The following is a 17,337-nucleotide window of genomic DNA, read 5'->3' on the forward strand; positions in this document are numbered from 1 at the left end:
GACTCTTTTTGACGACTCCCTCAGTAAGGCAGAAGAATTTTCCACCTAGAGTATCATGAAAAATACTACACAATTGTGATTCATCAAAGCACGAGATGTCACCCATGTCATCTGCGAGGACGTTGCAGCAGAGTTCAGATGGATGCAGGACCTGCAGGTTATCACACTCATCTCTGTCAGTCAGTAGGCGCCAACCCACGTCATAGTCAGAAAGTCCAACAGAAATCTCTGCCTTTGTGCAGATTTTAAGTCCATTGTCAAAGCACAGTCCGTTGTCGATCCACCTGGACAGGTAATGGCTAAATTACAAGGTGGCCTGTTCTTCTCAAAGACAGATCTGAAGGATACCTCTCTGCAACTTACATTGGATTACGTAACAAAAGCCTTCCTCTTCATTAACATTCATATCAGGCTGTTCCAATACAAGCGTTTATCCTTTGGCAGCGCTTCTGCTCCAACTATCTTCCAACACTTTTTACAGAAAATGTCATCGGAAGTTCCTTCCTGCTCCTTATCTGGACGACGTTGTCGTCTCTGGCAGGACTCCACAGCAGCTCCTCTGGAACCTGGAATGCCTCTTCCAAACACTCACCAATGATGGACTCCAATGCAAGTGGAAGAAATTAGAATTTTTCTCTATTAAAATCGAATACCTCAGTCACATCATCGACTCCCACAGAGTTCGCCCTCCCATCAAACACTCGGAGGCTATTTGTAAGCTCCCTTCCTCAATGAATTTCGCTGAGGTCTAGGCTTTTCTTGGCAAGATCTCATATTATCTTTGATTTATACCTAAGTATGTGCAGGTCGTTGACCCTTATATGCTCTCGTATGGAAAATTGTTCCTTTCGTCTCATCATATTAGCACGAAACGGCTTTCCAGACAGTAAAGAATGTCTTGCTTAGCGACAGATGTCTAGTCTAAGTCTACTTCAATCCTGCAGTGGATGCCTGCTCATATGGCACTGGGGGAGCTGCCCCACAGGATCCGCGCCAAGGACCTCCCAATTGTTTTCGCGCCATTCCATAAAAAAGTTCAAGTGAATTTCAGTCAACTTGAGAAAAGTTAGCCTTGACAATCGTCTTCTATGGCCTTTTCAAATTTTATCAGTATCTTCACAGATTGTAATTTTTTATGTTAATGGACCACAAGCCTCTCATCAGTTTATTCCACTCAGCCAAACGTGTGCTCATCCAGGCAGCACAAAAACTCCAACTTTGGGCTCTTGCCCTGGCCAATTATATTTATGAAATTATTATGGTATGTCAGATCAGATACAAAATTTGATTTTTCTGAGCAAGCTTGCTTTCACATTGACCACACTGATGAAGACACGATGGTTACCTTTATGACTAACCATCATCAGATCGCCATAGATACGAGGCAAGATGGTACCCTCTGGCTCCCTCACCAGTTTATTGGAGGGAGGCTGGCCAGTGGATAGGAAGGTTCTTCCCCATGTGACTCTTCAGCTTTGGTTTCCCAGTGGGACGTCTTTTCAGTCCAGAATGGAGTTGTGGCCTTACACACACCAAACGAACACACCTAACTGCTGATCGCTGCACCTTTGTGCCAGCAGGTGTCGTAATTACTTTGTAAAGAACATTGATGCGTCGTATGTAGAAAGCAGTTCACCAGGTGGCACTGCACATGGCTGAGCATGGACAAGGACATTGACGACATGACCGCACATTGTAAAGGATACCCATAGAACCTGCCTGTCCCTTATCAACAGATTATTGACTGGCCCTGACAAGATGTCCACTGGCAGCCATTTCATATTGATATTGTAGGGCCTTTTTTTGGGGTGCAAATGGCTCTAAGCACTATAGGACTTAACATCTGAGGTTATCAGTCCCCTAGACTTAGAACTACTTAAACCTAACTAACCCAAGGACATCGCACACATCAATGCCCGAGACAGGATTCGAACCTGCGACTGTAGCAGCAGCTAGGTTCCAGACTGAAGGGCCTAGAACCGCACAGCCACAGTGGCCGGCCATTTTTTGGGGTACACGATGTCATATTGTAGTGGATACTTTTCCACATTTCCTTTTGTGGTACCTCTGAATTCTGAAGCATCAGCCAGGACAACTCAAGCTTTAACAATTATATTTTAGCAAGAAGGATTACCAGTCACCATTGTGTCAGATAATGGTCCACAGTTACCTTCGATAGAAATCATGGCCGGCCGCGGTGGTCTAGCGGTTCTGGCGCTGCAGTCCGGAACCGCGGGGCTGCTACGGTCGCAGGTTCGAATCCTGCCTCGGGCATGGGTGTGTGTGATGTCCTTAGGTTAGTTAGGTTTACCTAGTTCTAAGTTCTAGGGGACTTATGACCTAAGATGTTGAGTCCCATAGTGCTCAGAGCCATTTGAACCATTTGATAGAAATCATGTCTTTCTGTAAGGCCAATGGGATCATACACATTAGATCGGCAACTCTCTCACCACAATCTAACAGCAAACAACAACCTATGTTATTCTTGACAGGTTGGGTCACCATCAACACAGACACTACAATAAACTGCACTCTTGACTATTCCCAGTCCTACTGCAGAACTTTCTGTTCCAGAGCATATTTGGATAGGCTTCTCCGTCAGCAGTTATCCATGGTGGGTCTCATACCAGCAACCCAGCATTACCAACAGCTTTTCCTGCACCACAGCTGCTGCTGCCAGACACATTGGAACCTGGGTCAATTCATCCATGGGCGCTGTACGATCTGCCACTGCACCCCCAACCTCCACAGCCCCTGGCACTGCACCTTTTGTTCTTAAAGTCCCCAGCACTGTAATGAACGCTGCATCTCCTGCCACCCCAGCCATGGCTATTGTCCTCTTTGCCATCATCTACTGACACACCCATGGAAGTGGACTCACTTACGACGATGGTTTGATAAGTGTGGTAAATTTCCATGAAAGAATGGAAAATTTTGTTGTGCTTTCATATTTAGTAAGCTTGATTATTTCAAGCATTGTAGAGAGAATTTCAACAACATACAATTAATTAGATAGCTAACTGAATTGGTAAGTGTGTCAACTGCGATTGAAAATGGAGAAAACCGAGTGTCATGCTGCTATTAAACATTTTCATTTGAAAGGATGAGCTACTGCACAAATAAAAATGCAATTGTATGAAGTTCATGAGGACTCTGCACCATCATTGAAGATGATTAACTTTCGGATTAATGAATTTAAATACAGACGGACAAGAACCAAAGATGAAGCTTGCTCAAGCTGTCCATTTGCGGTCACCACAAAGGAAACCATTCACAAGATCCATGATATGGTAATGCAAGACTGCCAAAAAAATTCTTGAGGTCTTTGAGAGTGTCGGCTTCTCAAACGAGTGAATGTATAATATCCTGCATGGAGAATTGCCTATGAAGAATTCGTGTGCAAAGTGGGTGCTGCAATTGCTCACGGTCGACCAAAAGAGTGCAAAGTGGGTGCACCAATTGCTCACAGTCGACCAAGAGTGCATCCGGCATAATATTTCAACACCATGCCTGGCGATGTTTAATCGCAATTCTCAAGACTTTCTGCGCGAATTTTTGACTGTTGATGAAACCTAGAGCCATCGTTGCACATCAGAGTCAAAACAGCGGACGAAGGTTGGTGAAACTGCACTGAAGAAGGCGCAGATCATTTTGTCAGCTGGTAATGTGATTGCCACTATCTTTTGAGATTCCCAAAGAATAATCCCAATAGCTCACTTGGAAAAAGGCAGAACCATAACTAGACCCTATTACCCTTTATTGTTGGACCCTTTGAAACTTGTGTTGGCAGAAAAAATACGAAGGTTGACATACAAAAAAGTACTATTTCACCAGGCTAATGCCCAGTCCATACAGGAACGATAACAACGGCAAAAGTGGGGCTTTGAACTGATTCCTCATCAATCCTATTTACAAGACTTAGCCTCGAGCACATCTTCATGTTCCCTAACTTGGAACTTTGGCTTGCTGGAAGAAGTTTTCATCAAATGAGGAAATGACTGTTGCAACCAACGAGTATTTTGCAGAGATTCACAGAACCTATTTTTCCAAGGGGATGAAAAGGCTGGAGGGTCACTGGACCAAATGTATATCCCTATAAGTATGTTATGTCAAGAAGTATGGTGTACTGTTTACGAAACAGACATTTTTCTCGCTTTTTTATCAGACCTATCAAGCCATCCTTGTAAGCCACCAGAACAAGCTAGAGCTGCATTTTGCCTCCAGTTTATCTTTGGGTTTTCCAGACGCTCCTTCAGCGAATGCTGGAAAGTGGATCATGCTGGAATGTTGGTCAGCCATGTCGGGACCCACCTTCTGGCCTGACCTCATCAACATGCCTCAGACTCAGGCCACCCCATTGCCGCCATGGCCCCTCACACTAGACTGCAATGGTGAGACCTTTTTGGGGAGGGGGAAAGGGGAACAGTGTGGTATCATCAGTGTCTATACCATGGCACCTGCCATCACACAGCCACATATCAAACATCACACTGTCCATGGCAAGTGGTTTCTGGCTCTCGTGCAGTGCCGCACAGCCAGACAATGCAGCTGAGGCCCCTGCACATAGCTGCCTCTGCAGTATCATAGAGACACCAGCCAGCATACCTTCACAAAGTAACTCATGCTGACGCCGCTCCAGTCATGCTGTGCCACAACACGGCAGATTCACTGATGGTGGTCATATTCATACACTGCAAGGACTTTATAAGCAAATGTGGCACCACACTCCAGAGTCTCATCCAGAAGTATGCTATAACTGTTACCTCAGCACCTCATCACTCAGATTGCCTTTACCTGGATTGCAACTCTGCATGGAAATGGTACCAATCTGACCAGTGTATTTATCCACAGACTTTGCTAATCACTGTTCCAGAGGCAGTGCTAGCTCATTTATTAAAGTTATGTATATTTTTGTTTCTTTTCTATTCACAGACGCAACAATATTTATCATTTTTCTTTGAAATTAGTAACAGCACTTTTATCAGCTATATTCTTTGGAAGGAGGATGTAGGACGACCATCCATGTACTGGAGCATACACATGTGTTGAATGTCCAAACACAGAACTCTAAAGAGGGCTATTCTCAATTCTCTTTGTTCGAATTCAGAGAGTCAGGTCTGCATTGACTTGGGGTACATTCATCTTCCAGTCAACAAATGATGTGTCCCACAATTCTGTCATTACGAATAAAGACGATCCTTGAAACACCCTCCTTAGATGGGGAGTGAACTACAGTGCATCATAGTGCTGCACTTAATGTTAAGATACTGTTGATCCTTTAGTATCTTGGAGAGCTAACTTTCCAGAGAGGGTAAGTACTCATTCATGAAAAGTATTAGATCTTGATACATGGCCAAATAACAGATGCGGGTGAGCAAGATCCTGTGTCCAATTGAACCTTGAATAACCGAAAATGGTAATACTGTGTAGCATACCTGAACATACTTGTCTTCACTTTCAAAATGGGTGGAGAGGGTACTGCTGGCTGATAGTTAATCACCACTAATACTATAAACACCATATCCAGATGATCCTAGTGTCAGTGATGATGGTGCTGCTGAACAGGCTGACTGACCCTGATGGTGGTAGTGGTGATGGTGACATTGATGGTGCTGCTGCTGCCCACAACAGACCAGCTGCCAACAATGCACTGCTGGCCACAGAGGATGGAGTGTGGGGTGTGTCTCAGCCACCATTGGTGCAGGCTTCGGCACTGCAGGCTGTGAATTTCCATGCACATGTGTCAACACTGCTGCTCACGAAGGCCCTGTTGCAGATGACAGGAGTGGCAGCTCCAGTTATTAAGAATTTCTGAAAAAACAGCACAACAGTCTATAAGTATCAGATAATTTACACACACACACACACACACACACACACACACACACACACACTCAAGTAAAAGAGATAGTTAAAAACTCAGTGTGATCATCATCAAAGTCTGAGAGTTGGCTCACAGTGATCCACTGACCTATAACGAATCACATGCCTTGTTGCACCTGGCTCACTACAGCAAACAAAACAAGAACAACTTTTTGTTAAGTATACATGAAAACAGCAGCACTCGACATGTGCGCGCACACACACACACACACACACACACACACACACACACACACACTATATGATCAAAAGTATCCTGACACATGGCTGAAAATTATTTACAAGTCTGTGGCACCCTCCATCGGTAATGCTGGAATTCAATACGATGTTGGCCCACCCTTAGCCTTGATGACAGCCTACACTCTCGCAGGCATACGTTCAACCAGGTGCTGGAAGGTTTTTTGGGGAGTGGCAGCCCATTCATCACGGAGTGCTGCACTGAGAAGAGGTATCGGTATCGGTCGGTGAGGCCTGGCACGAAGTCGGCGTTCCAAAATATTCCAAAGATGTTCTGTAGGATTAAGGTCAGGACTCTGTGCAGGCCAGTCCGTTACAGAGATGTTGTTGTCGTGCGACCACTCCACCACAGGCCATGCATTATGAACAGGTGCTCGATCGTGCTGAAAGATGCAATCGCCATCCCCGAATTCCTCTTCAACAGGGGAAGCAAGAAGGTGCTTAAAACATCAACGTAAGGCGATACTGTGATAGTACCACGTAAAACAACAAGGGGTGCAAGCCCCTCCATGAGAAACACGACCACATCATAGCACAACATAGCCTCCGAATTTTACTGTTGGCACTACACATGCTGGTAGATGACGTTCACCGGGCATTCGCCATACCCACACCATGCCATCGGATCCCCGCATTGTGTGCCGTGATTCGTCACTCCATACAACATTTTTCCAGTGTTCAATCGTCCAATGTTTGCGCTCCTTACACCAAACGAGGCGTCGTTTGGCATTTACCGGCGTGTTGTGTGGCCTATGAGCAGCCGCTCGACCATGAAATCCAAATTTTCTCACCTCCCACCTAACTATCATAGCACTTGCAGTGGATCCTGATGCAGCTTGGAATTCCTTTGTGATGGTCTGGATAGATGTCTGCCTATTACACATTACGACCCTCTTCAACCGCTGGTAGTCTCTGTCAGTCCACAGACGAGGTCGGCCTGTATGCTTTTGTGCTGTACGTGTCCCGTCACGTTTCCACTTCACTATCACATCGGAAACAGTAGACCTAGCGATGTTTAGGAGTGTGGAAATCTTGCGTACAGACGTATGACACAAGTGACACCCAATCGCCCGAGCAGATTCAAAGTCCTTGAGTTCTGAGGAGCGCCTCATTCTGCTCTTTCACGATGTCTAATGACTACTGAGGCCGCTGATATAGAGTACCTGGCAATAGGTGGCAGCACAATGCACCTACTATGAAAAACGTATGTTTTTGGGGGTGCCCGGATACTTTTGACCACATAATATATATTCAAAAGTAATTGTACACACTTCGTGAGTGCAATTTACAATCGAAATAAGAGTACAATGTTAAATAAAGTTTTGTCTGAAACTGATTTATTATGCAGTAGAAAAGAGATTACAAGGGTAACAGAAAATTGCCGGCCGGAGTGGCCGAGCGGTTCTAGGTGCTACAGTCTGGAAACGCGCGACCGCTACGGCCGCAGGTTCGAATGCTGCCTCGGGCATGGATGTGTGTGATGTCCTTAGATTAGTTAGGTTTAAGTAGTTCTAAGTTCTAGGGGACTGATGACCTCAGAAGTTAAGTCCCAAAGTGCTCAGAGCCATTTTAACCTTTTTTTTTTTTTTTGTAACAGAAAATTAATTCTTTTCAGAGAGTAACGGTATGAAAGAACCCAACATTCCACACACGTATGTACTGTACGTTTAGCCCAGGATGTGTTCAAAATGATGTTAGTATAAACGAAGACAGAGACGTGCTCGACTTTTCTCAACTCTCAGAATGTTGCACGTTCCGTTCATTTTATTCTGGAACGTTGCACACTAATTGTCAGTTCACTGATGTTGTTGCGCTACGTTCTCAATTGCAACAGCATGCAAGAGCTCTTTGATATGGCCACGAAGGCTTAAAGCTAGGGCTTAAAATCCGTAGATCTGATGGCCCAAGCAACTGATTCTGCAGACCTGTCGACTTATCAGGATAAGCAACTCTGAGATACTCTCTTGCCACCTGACTGAAATGAGCAAGAACTCCATTGACAAAGCAACACCAGTCGATATGCAGATGAACACGACAGGTCAAAAGCCTATACTGGCCCAGAATGTAAAGCTTATCAAAAATGACGTTATACATCATAACTCGTAAATAAAACAGTTCCAGAAAAAACAGTCTGCTCTCATATTGATCTGCACATCACACCCACGAGGTGCGTACAGTTACTTTTGAGTCACCCTGCATACAGACGGAAAGAGGGCTATATTTCTTACATAGTTAGAAGTCTAGTTTATTGTGGCCAGTATCACAGTCCATGAGTTAATATCTAATTGTCAGCCCTCTGATGTTGGCGATGCCGAAAATGATGCGAGTGCCTGAAAATTGATCGACTCTGAAATAGTGAGAATGAACCTGAATGACATTAACACGGAGATGTATATACAACACTTATCATAAGAAATTGTAGCCAGCAGCTCAATGCATGGGCTGATGTTTGTACACCAACCTTCTGATACTGTCAAAGCTGTGAATGGTCTTTGTGGTACAACATCATAATTGGTTGTTTCTGAAACAGCAAGAATGATACTGGTAAGTAAAATGTGAAAAAATATAGGCGCTCATTCACGTATAGAGGTACGTTCATACCAACATCACCACCGGGATCCTGGGATGGAGTGATTAAATCAGTCACATCATTATCATCAGGGTCCTGAGATGGTGTACTCATAGGGGTTGCCCATAGAGTATAGTCATTCATCAATCGTAAAAACAGCAACAATATAACAGTCAAGAGTATCGAAAATACAACCATTTACACACAGGATATGACTAATACCTACATGGAGAGGAAAGATGCAAACTGTTATCATCAACCTCGCCTTCGAAACGACGGCACTTAGTGCTGCCACTGCCACTATCACTACCTGACCTCTTCTTGATGACGATGATTCTAAGGCTGGTACAAAAATTAGAGGTGAATACTTGGATTAGATTGAAGTGAAACTAAGCCTGCTAAGCCTCCATATATAGGCCAGGTTGGCGCAGCAGTGGTGAGGGTACATGTCAGCCAGCATTATTTTCGCTTCCACCGGGAGTTGATCTCGTATGTCATGGTGGCTCTTGGGGTAGAGTGTTAGGGACACTTTTTGCGAACTAAGAAGACATCGAAGATACTTTTACATTAATTTATTTATAATCCAATTAAATAGTACTTTTACATTATGTAATCCTCAAGCAAAATAATTCTTCTTCTACAGCCTAAGGCGATACGGTTCTAGATCTCTAAAAGTGGGGTTCCTGCAAACACCATTTATCCATGAGGAGACATTAGCTTTTACGTAAATAATCGAGTCTATATGATAGAAATTTCGAATTAATGTCAGCATGTCTTACAAAATTATTCCATCTTCAACCCAGTTGCATAGCGCACTCTTACGCATTTTGAGTCACTTGATGTCTGTGAAAGGTGGTAGTTGTAGGAGACGATGCGGTAACTTGCCCCTCATTCGAGAAAATGTGGCATCTTTAAATGTAAAAGGTCCGCGTTCATCGAGGAAGCGCTGGACATCGATTACAATGTTAGCAGTTTGAAGTGCCATTATGAATTGGTTTAGTTGTTATGATACATCTATTAATTTATGTGTCTCCACACAGTTCTGGTAAGTTGACTGTACTTGATGATTAAATCATATGGTACTCGTAGTGATGCGAACGTTGCCATTTCTGATGGAAAGTTTTGAGCGGCTTCAAATTCAATATCAACGTCAGCAGGACCATTTTTTGTAAATTCGTTCTGTTTGGAGTGATCTACAACGGCGATTGGAGGTAGAGTCTTAAATTCCTTTGGACTGAGCTGGCATCTCTTGTTCTCTTCACTCTCACAGAATGCTTGACGAAATCTAGCATACGTACAGAAAAGCAGACGGTGTCACTTTTAGATCAATATTTCTGTAAGTTATTAGAGTTGATACACCAAATAGCTGCTTATAATAAGTAATCTTTATTTACGACAGACTGCTTCAGCTTAATCGCCATTTTCAAGTGTTCTAGATTGATGTGACGTTCATGTTGCGTCGTTAGTGGACTGTGTTGTAACTGTGACTGTTCTAATAAGATCGTAAATGATGTCAAGATGTTGAAATTAAATGTTAATTACAACGTGACAGCAGTCTGACAGTTCCACTCTTACGACGCTACAAGGCTTCCACTCATCTGTTGACAGTGGTTTCTCCATAAACCACCCTGCGTTTTGCAAAACGCTGAAATCTAGTTCTGACGCTGAGGTGCATGCTCTTAAGATTGATATTATCCCTACATTGCTCATGCAGTAAATTTCAACACCATTCAGCTTGTGTGTTATTTCTTGAAACAGGAAAGTGAATGCGTTATGTGTAAGATAGGATGCTGCAGTGGGACTCCCATGCTTTTTCGTGAATATCCCCTCCAAGTACAGGAATTTTTTGCTAGGAATCGTCAAAGTGTCTTCGTGCTGGATGATTATGCATACCTTATCATTTTTATCCAGCATTGCCGAAGCAAAATGTTTGTGTGAGAACTATTCCAGACCAATGATTCGTTCATCATATTTGACTGAAGCGACTATGTTGAATGTTGACATTGTTGCTGCATGGCTTCAAGCCTAGCGAGGTAAGGAATTGCCGATACTTTGATATTAGCACGTTGTGTTTCGGTTATAAGGTGAAGTGCTGTTGGCTGGAGATGCTTGTCGTATCTTGTATTCCTATTTTGCTTCAAATGAAGGTGTATCACAAGTTCTTCACAGCGAATATCGACGAGACAATCTTTCTGGTCCACAGTCCTCACCTCGAGATCATCTAATGTCTGAACAGTCACTGGGATGTCTCCATAATTTTATATGGTGGACAGATGTATGCAAGAATCAGTAGATTGTATGAATCAATTTATCATTGAGAAATGAATTCGCTGCAATACTTTACTCGATTCAAATTATGCTAACCAGTAGTACATCCAGTGAATGAACTGACTCGTGAAATTTATTTGAACCCTTCTGTGGAAACCTACTAACGATCCAATTGAATTTTCCTTTGGAAATTCCAGTATGCGCTCATTCATTCTTATTTCTGTTTTAAGCTTGCTGACATTCACTCATAACACAAAACCTAATATTCGTCTAAAGCATCAAAGTCATATAAGCCACGAAGTACTTGCACAACTTTACCACTTCGCAGCTGTGGATTGCAGTTTTATGCTGTGATATTAGGAATAGTCCGCTTTTTCTAAGCCTGTCAGCACAATACTTCTATCTCCTTTGCTCAGTTCAGATGGTGAAGAGTCATTCGTGCTTAGTACCAGCGATCGACCGCTGGAAGTCAAAATGAATGACATTGCTCCTAATGCGCAGCTGACAAACTGGTATTTCTGATTATCATTTTTATATCTTGTTCTTCTTTGTAGCTGTCAGGGCAAACTTGAGACGTAGATGTACTCAGAGGTATGTATTGACCCTGTAGTAATACTGATTACCGCAAAAGCAGCGGCGAAATTCATCTGGAACTCCAAATCGCAGAATGAGTCAAAATATTAGACATTATTTTATATTGTTCTTCTAACATACGCCACCCAGTGAGTTCCAGGTACTGCCACAATATCTAAACTTACAATTTCACATTCATTATATTTCCACACAGTCGTGGGTAGTGCATTTGACATGAACACTCCACAAAAACTCGAGATAGAAAACTTTTTGACGAACTTAAGCAGGTCGATACCTGTAGCTTTCTTTTTTTTAATCTACCATCCAAGCCCTTTCCTGTGTGATTTTAAATATAGTCCTTTCCCAATAGCCACAGATTCCACGAATCTCTTATGTCATTTTATCTCGCCAAGCTGCTGCAGCGTGTTTTCCTCATTTTTCACTACCTGGCGATAGCTGTCACACTGCTGGCTAAAACACCACCGCTGAAATCACCGCCAAGGCCAGAACTATGAACGGAACGATCCCAGCTGATATGTTAGGCTATGATAGGACTCTAGGCATTTTAATCAGTTTTCCTTTTGAGGCTCTTTTAGCCGCTGCCAATGATACCTGAATGCATTTTTTAAACATCCTTACATGCCCTTCTTCTTCTTATTCTCTTTATTGTTCCGTGGACGATGAGCTGCATTTACAACTCGACTAAAATTTAGCCCATACCTAATTTAAGATTGGCGTGCATTGCTTTATGCACTAAATGCGTAGTGATTCGATGGCCATACAAATATCTCTTCTTGAGTGTATTTCCTTCACACGATGGGCTAATATTAGATCTGCATCATGATATCCGGGAACATCTTTATTTACTGCGTATGCGATATCTTGATGTCTGAAGGCCTCATCTAAAAGACTGATTCCCTTGTCACGATGCACGAGCCATTTCTGTAACTTGGTTCCAGGTCCACAGTAGATATATGTAGAGATATGAAGTTCTCTAGGTGATTTATCGAGAATACCACTACTTTCGTTGATGAGCTTCCTACCACATATGCTATTTTGCTGTGCTGTTTCAGGTTTGTGTTATTACAATCCTTCCAAATGTTGTGCGACTGAGGGAAGCCGAGTCATTAAACAAGAACTTTTCCCCTCTCACTTTATGACATTCGACGAGAAAGACATCCGGTTCATTGCTTCTCTGTACTCTTCTGTGTAAAGATCCCTGCCACTGCTACCGTTTAAGATGTAATTTCTAGAGTTTGTTCATCGTTCCTTGGAAACTGTGTATCTGTTGATCACTCTGGGGGGCGGGGGGGGGGGGGGGGGGTATGATTTCTCAAATGCTGTCTCGTATTTTGAAATATGTAGTAAATTACCTACATTAAATCTCTGTTTGCATGGCTCTACCCTTTTGACTGAACACGTAATTTATAAGCACTTTATCATGTACGTCAATTGACCTCATTTATATGATCCCATGGACAGACTAGTTATACATGTCAATGATTTGTAGAAGGATGTCAGTCCATTTACAAGTATCGCAAATGTTAAAACACATCCTCATTTGTGTTTTTATTATTCAGTTCAGACACTCAACTGGACATGTCTTCATCTAAGAGAATGTCAAGCGGTAGTATAGTCATTGCTGTTCCATTACGATCTTGAAATATCTGTTATAGAGCTCGCTGTTGAGGCAAATTTCGAGTATGTATCAATAATCATTAAAACTTGTTTAAAACCTTTATTCTCGCATCAATATTTCCTCATATCTACAAAGTCCACATACTTTAAGTCGTAATTATAACTTTCCTACATGGTAGTATTTTGCATGCCGGTTTATGGAGCTTCTGAACAGCTGTCTCCGTAATTATTCGATGATACATCCTTCTCTGAACTCAGAAATTACTGGAATTATTTCGTTTAAATGTACTGTATTCCCACCTGCAGTCGATGTGAGCAGCTGTGATAGGTGAACTATTTCGTTGGGATCGTTGTAATAGATGAACTGTTGAGAAATGTTGTTAATATTCTTATTCTGAATGTCGACAGTACTAGTACCTAGTACATCCACTAATGCAAGTTTAATAATATTTTTGTAATTCTAATTATTGGAGCATTTTTCTCCTACTACGTCGACTTTCTTATATGCTTCTGAATACATTATGTATTTTGGTGAATAGCTGTCGAGTTTTCAAGTTTTTAAGAATATTAGATTCAGGAAACTAGGTTTCCATTGAAATTCTCTATCACCAGTCTGTACTGCATTCTTGGTTAAACTTATAGATGGAGTATCAAGCATATATTATTTTTCCTTCTCACCCCGTAAGTTCTGTCTATATGACTACCGCTGTAATGTTTAACGAAATCACCAATAGCCTCTTCTTCTTCTTATCCAGCCTTCAAGAGATGTTAGATTTTGTCATTGGACTGAATGTGTATCTGAGTGACTGATGCCTTTTCAGGTTCCCTAACTTCAACAACTGCAGTTTCTGTTACAGTCTTATATGCTTCAACGACTTTATGTTCTAGCGACTTTTTGTTACTAAGCAGACTTAAGAACAGTGTACAATTTATAGTCATATACCCTTTCAGTCACCTTCTTTTCAATTACAATAACCAATGCCACTAACTCCTCTGTCTTCTTTTCAGTTACCCCAACCCTTGCAGTTAATTCATTGATTAACCTCGAGATGGTCTGAGAATAAGTATACACTTTCTTTATAATTTTGCTGAATGCTTCAAGTCTAGTAGTAGTAGTTGTTGTTGTTGTTGTGTTCTTCAGTCCAAAGACTCGTTTGATGCAGCCCTCCGTACTACTCTGTCCTGTGCAAGCTTCTTCATATCAATTCCCCTTTTTAAATTTTCTAACCTACCTGCGCGATTAAGGGATCTGGCATTCCACGCTCCGATCCGTAGAGTGCCAGTTTTCTTTCTCCTGACAACGACGTCCTCCTGAGTAGTCCCCGGCCGGAGATTCGAATGGGGGACTATTTTACATCTGTAATATTTTATCCAAGAGGACTCCAACATCATTTAACCGTACAGTAAACCTGCACGCCCTCGGGAAAAATTACGGCTGTAGTTTCCCCTTGCTTTCAGCTGTTCGCAGTACGAGTACAGCGAGGCCGTTTTGGCTAATGTTATATGGCCAGATCTGTCAATCATCCAGACTGTTGCCCCTGTAACTACTGAAAAGGCTGCTGCCCCTCTTCAGGAACCACACGTTTGTCTGGCCTCTCAATAGATACTCCTCTGTTGTGGTTGTATCTGGAGTACGGTTATCCGTATCGCTGAGGCACGCAAGCCCCCCACCCCAACGATAAGCTCCATGGTTAACGTTTAATACTATCATTAAACATCTGAATTTTCACATCAGTGTACAAATGAATTTTCTCCCTTCCTCTCTCAGACTGTTTGTGTACACTCACCCACCCACCCACCCACTCACCCACCCACCCACACACACGCACGCACACACACACACACACACACACACACACACACACACACACACACACACACACACAATTCATCTCTTAACATCCTCGACCATCATTTAGCATCATAGTATCAATAACTAAAAAGCTGTGCTGTGAATGATTCCAGAAATCTCTGCATAAAGTTGTAAATTCATCAGATTCATTTCAGTTCCTACGTGTGCCCTGTAAATCTGTTTTAGACTCACACTATACTGTTAGAATGCAATAATAAGGTTTGCATTCGCTCTTATCGGTAGTTCTCTAATCCTAGGATATGTCTGTGTCAGCCAAAACAAAAGTATGTGCATGTTTGATCTCGATTTTCCAGTGCCACATTGTCGAATATGAATACTCCTTCAGGTGGTGGGGCGTCATCACTTTGGGTGAAAGTCTTGTCTGTAATACGGTCAATGCCTAAAAGTATTTTCTCGAGTAGCTGGTGTTTGAGCTGAAATAGTGTTTTGAAAATGCACATACAGTTTCGAAGCGAGCACCATCTGAAAACATTAGCAGGGACATGAGAAAGTCTGTCTTCCTGCAATTAGGTGGACCTACTGCAGTTGATCTAATACTATCTGGCAGTAGTGATCCATTCTTCTTATCCTGTTTGTCTGAAATTTTCTCAGACCTGTCAGTTACAACAAAATCCTCATGAAGAGGATGTTCCCTCCATTCATTCTTGTTGCATACTGTTTTTATGGGAAAAACAAACATGTCTGTCATACAGGCACTGCATTATTTCTACAGATGGCTGGGTATATATACACAATCAAATGAGAACGCAATTCTATGCCTACATCAAGTGTTGTACACTCATACTTGGTTCCATATACTGTCAGGCAACACACATCGAAATATTCAACCATATCTTCTTCTAAAGGATTCAGAGTTTCCTGGAACGGTTCCTGTAAACTGATGCACATTGTTTCATAGAACAGACAAGCGTAATGCTGCCAGCTCAGTCGTTGGTTGAGTGCTTGCGTATGACATAGCTGCTATACATTAAATTCTTGAAGGTCTGTTCCTGTATGTGAGTCAATTCCGTTGAGTTAAAACATTTTATTTTTCATGGGAAGTCGACAGCACTAATCTTATAATAACTCAGTACCACAGCAGATGTCTAAGTATTTTGAGTAAACGTCTACAATTACTACTGAATTGTCACACAACCTGCAGCACTCTACAGTTACTTTCATAATGTGGGTTTTCAAAAATCACTGCTGGCTTGAATTCACGACCAGGGAAAATTTCGGCACTGAAACGTTTACTTCAGCTTGAATTTGGGATGAAAGATGAATAAAAAATGGATATATATATTTCCATGAACCATGGACCTTGCCGTTGGTGGGGAGGCTTGCGTGCCTCAGCGATACAGATAGCCGTACCGTAGGTGCAACCACAACGGAGGGGTATCTGTTGAGAGGTCAGACAAACGTGTGGTTCCTAAAGAGGGGCAGCAGCCTTTTCAGTAGTTGCAGGGGCAACAGTCTGGATGATTGACTCATCTGGCCTTGTAACAATAACCAAAACGGCCTTGCTGTGCTGGTACTGCGAACGGCTGAAAGCAAGGGGAAACTACGGCCGTAATTTTTCCCGAGGGCATGCAGCTTTGCTGTATGGATAAATGATGATGACGCCCTCTTGGGTAAAATATTCCGGAGGTAAAATAGTCCCCCAATTCGGATCTCCGGGCGGGGACTACTCAAGAGGATGTCGTTATCAGGAGAAAGAAAACTGACGTTCTACGGATCGGAGAGTGGAATGTCAGATCACTTAATCGGGCAGGTACGTTAGAAAATTTAGAAAGGGAAGTGGATGGGTTAAAGTTAGATATAGTGGGAATTAGTGAAGATCGGTGGCAGGAGGAACAAGACTTCTGGTCAGGTGACTACAGGGTTATAAACACAAAATCAAATAGGGGTAATGCAGGAGTAGGTTTAATAATGAATAGGAAAATAGGAATGCGGGTAAGCTACTACAAACAGCATAGTGAACGCATTATTGTGGCCAAGATAGATACGAAGCCCACTCCTACTACAGTAGTACAAGTTTATATGCCAACTAGCTCTGCAGATGACGAAGAAATTGAAGAAATGTATGATGAAATAAAAGAAATTATTCAGATAGTGAAGGGAGATGAAAATTTAATAGTCATGGGTGACTGGAATTCGAGTGTAGGGAAAGGGAGAGAAAGAAACGTAGTAGGCGGATATGGATTGGGGCTAAGAAATGAAAGAGGAAGCCGCCTGGTAGAATTTTGCACAGAGCACAACTTAATCATAGCTAACACCTGGTTTAAGAATCATGAAAGAAGGTTGTATACATGGAGGA

At 42.4% G+C, this 17,337-nt stretch overlaps 1 protein-coding gene across 1 annotated transcript in view; it reads left to right on the top strand.

Annotated features, from left to right (window-relative positions):
* The first annotated feature begins 4,297 nt into the window (after positions 1 to 4,297).
* Positions 4,298 to 17,337, top strand: part of LOC124605159 (tyrosine-protein phosphatase non-receptor type 23-like) — a 167,361-nt gene continuing 154,321 nt past the window's right edge. Inside the window, exon 1 of the mRNA XM_047136685.1 lies at positions 4,298 to 4,391. Within this exon, the coding sequence (XP_046992641.1) occupies positions 4,298 to 4,391 (94 nt within the window). The remainder of the gene's footprint in view (positions 4,392 to 17,337) is intronic.

This window comes from Schistocerca americana, chromosome 1 (assembly GCF_021461395.2).
Source record: "Schistocerca americana isolate TAMUIC-IGC-003095 chromosome 1, iqSchAmer2.1, whole genome shotgun sequence".
Lineage (NCBI taxonomy): Eukaryota > Metazoa > Arthropoda > Insecta > Orthoptera > Acrididae > Schistocerca > Schistocerca americana.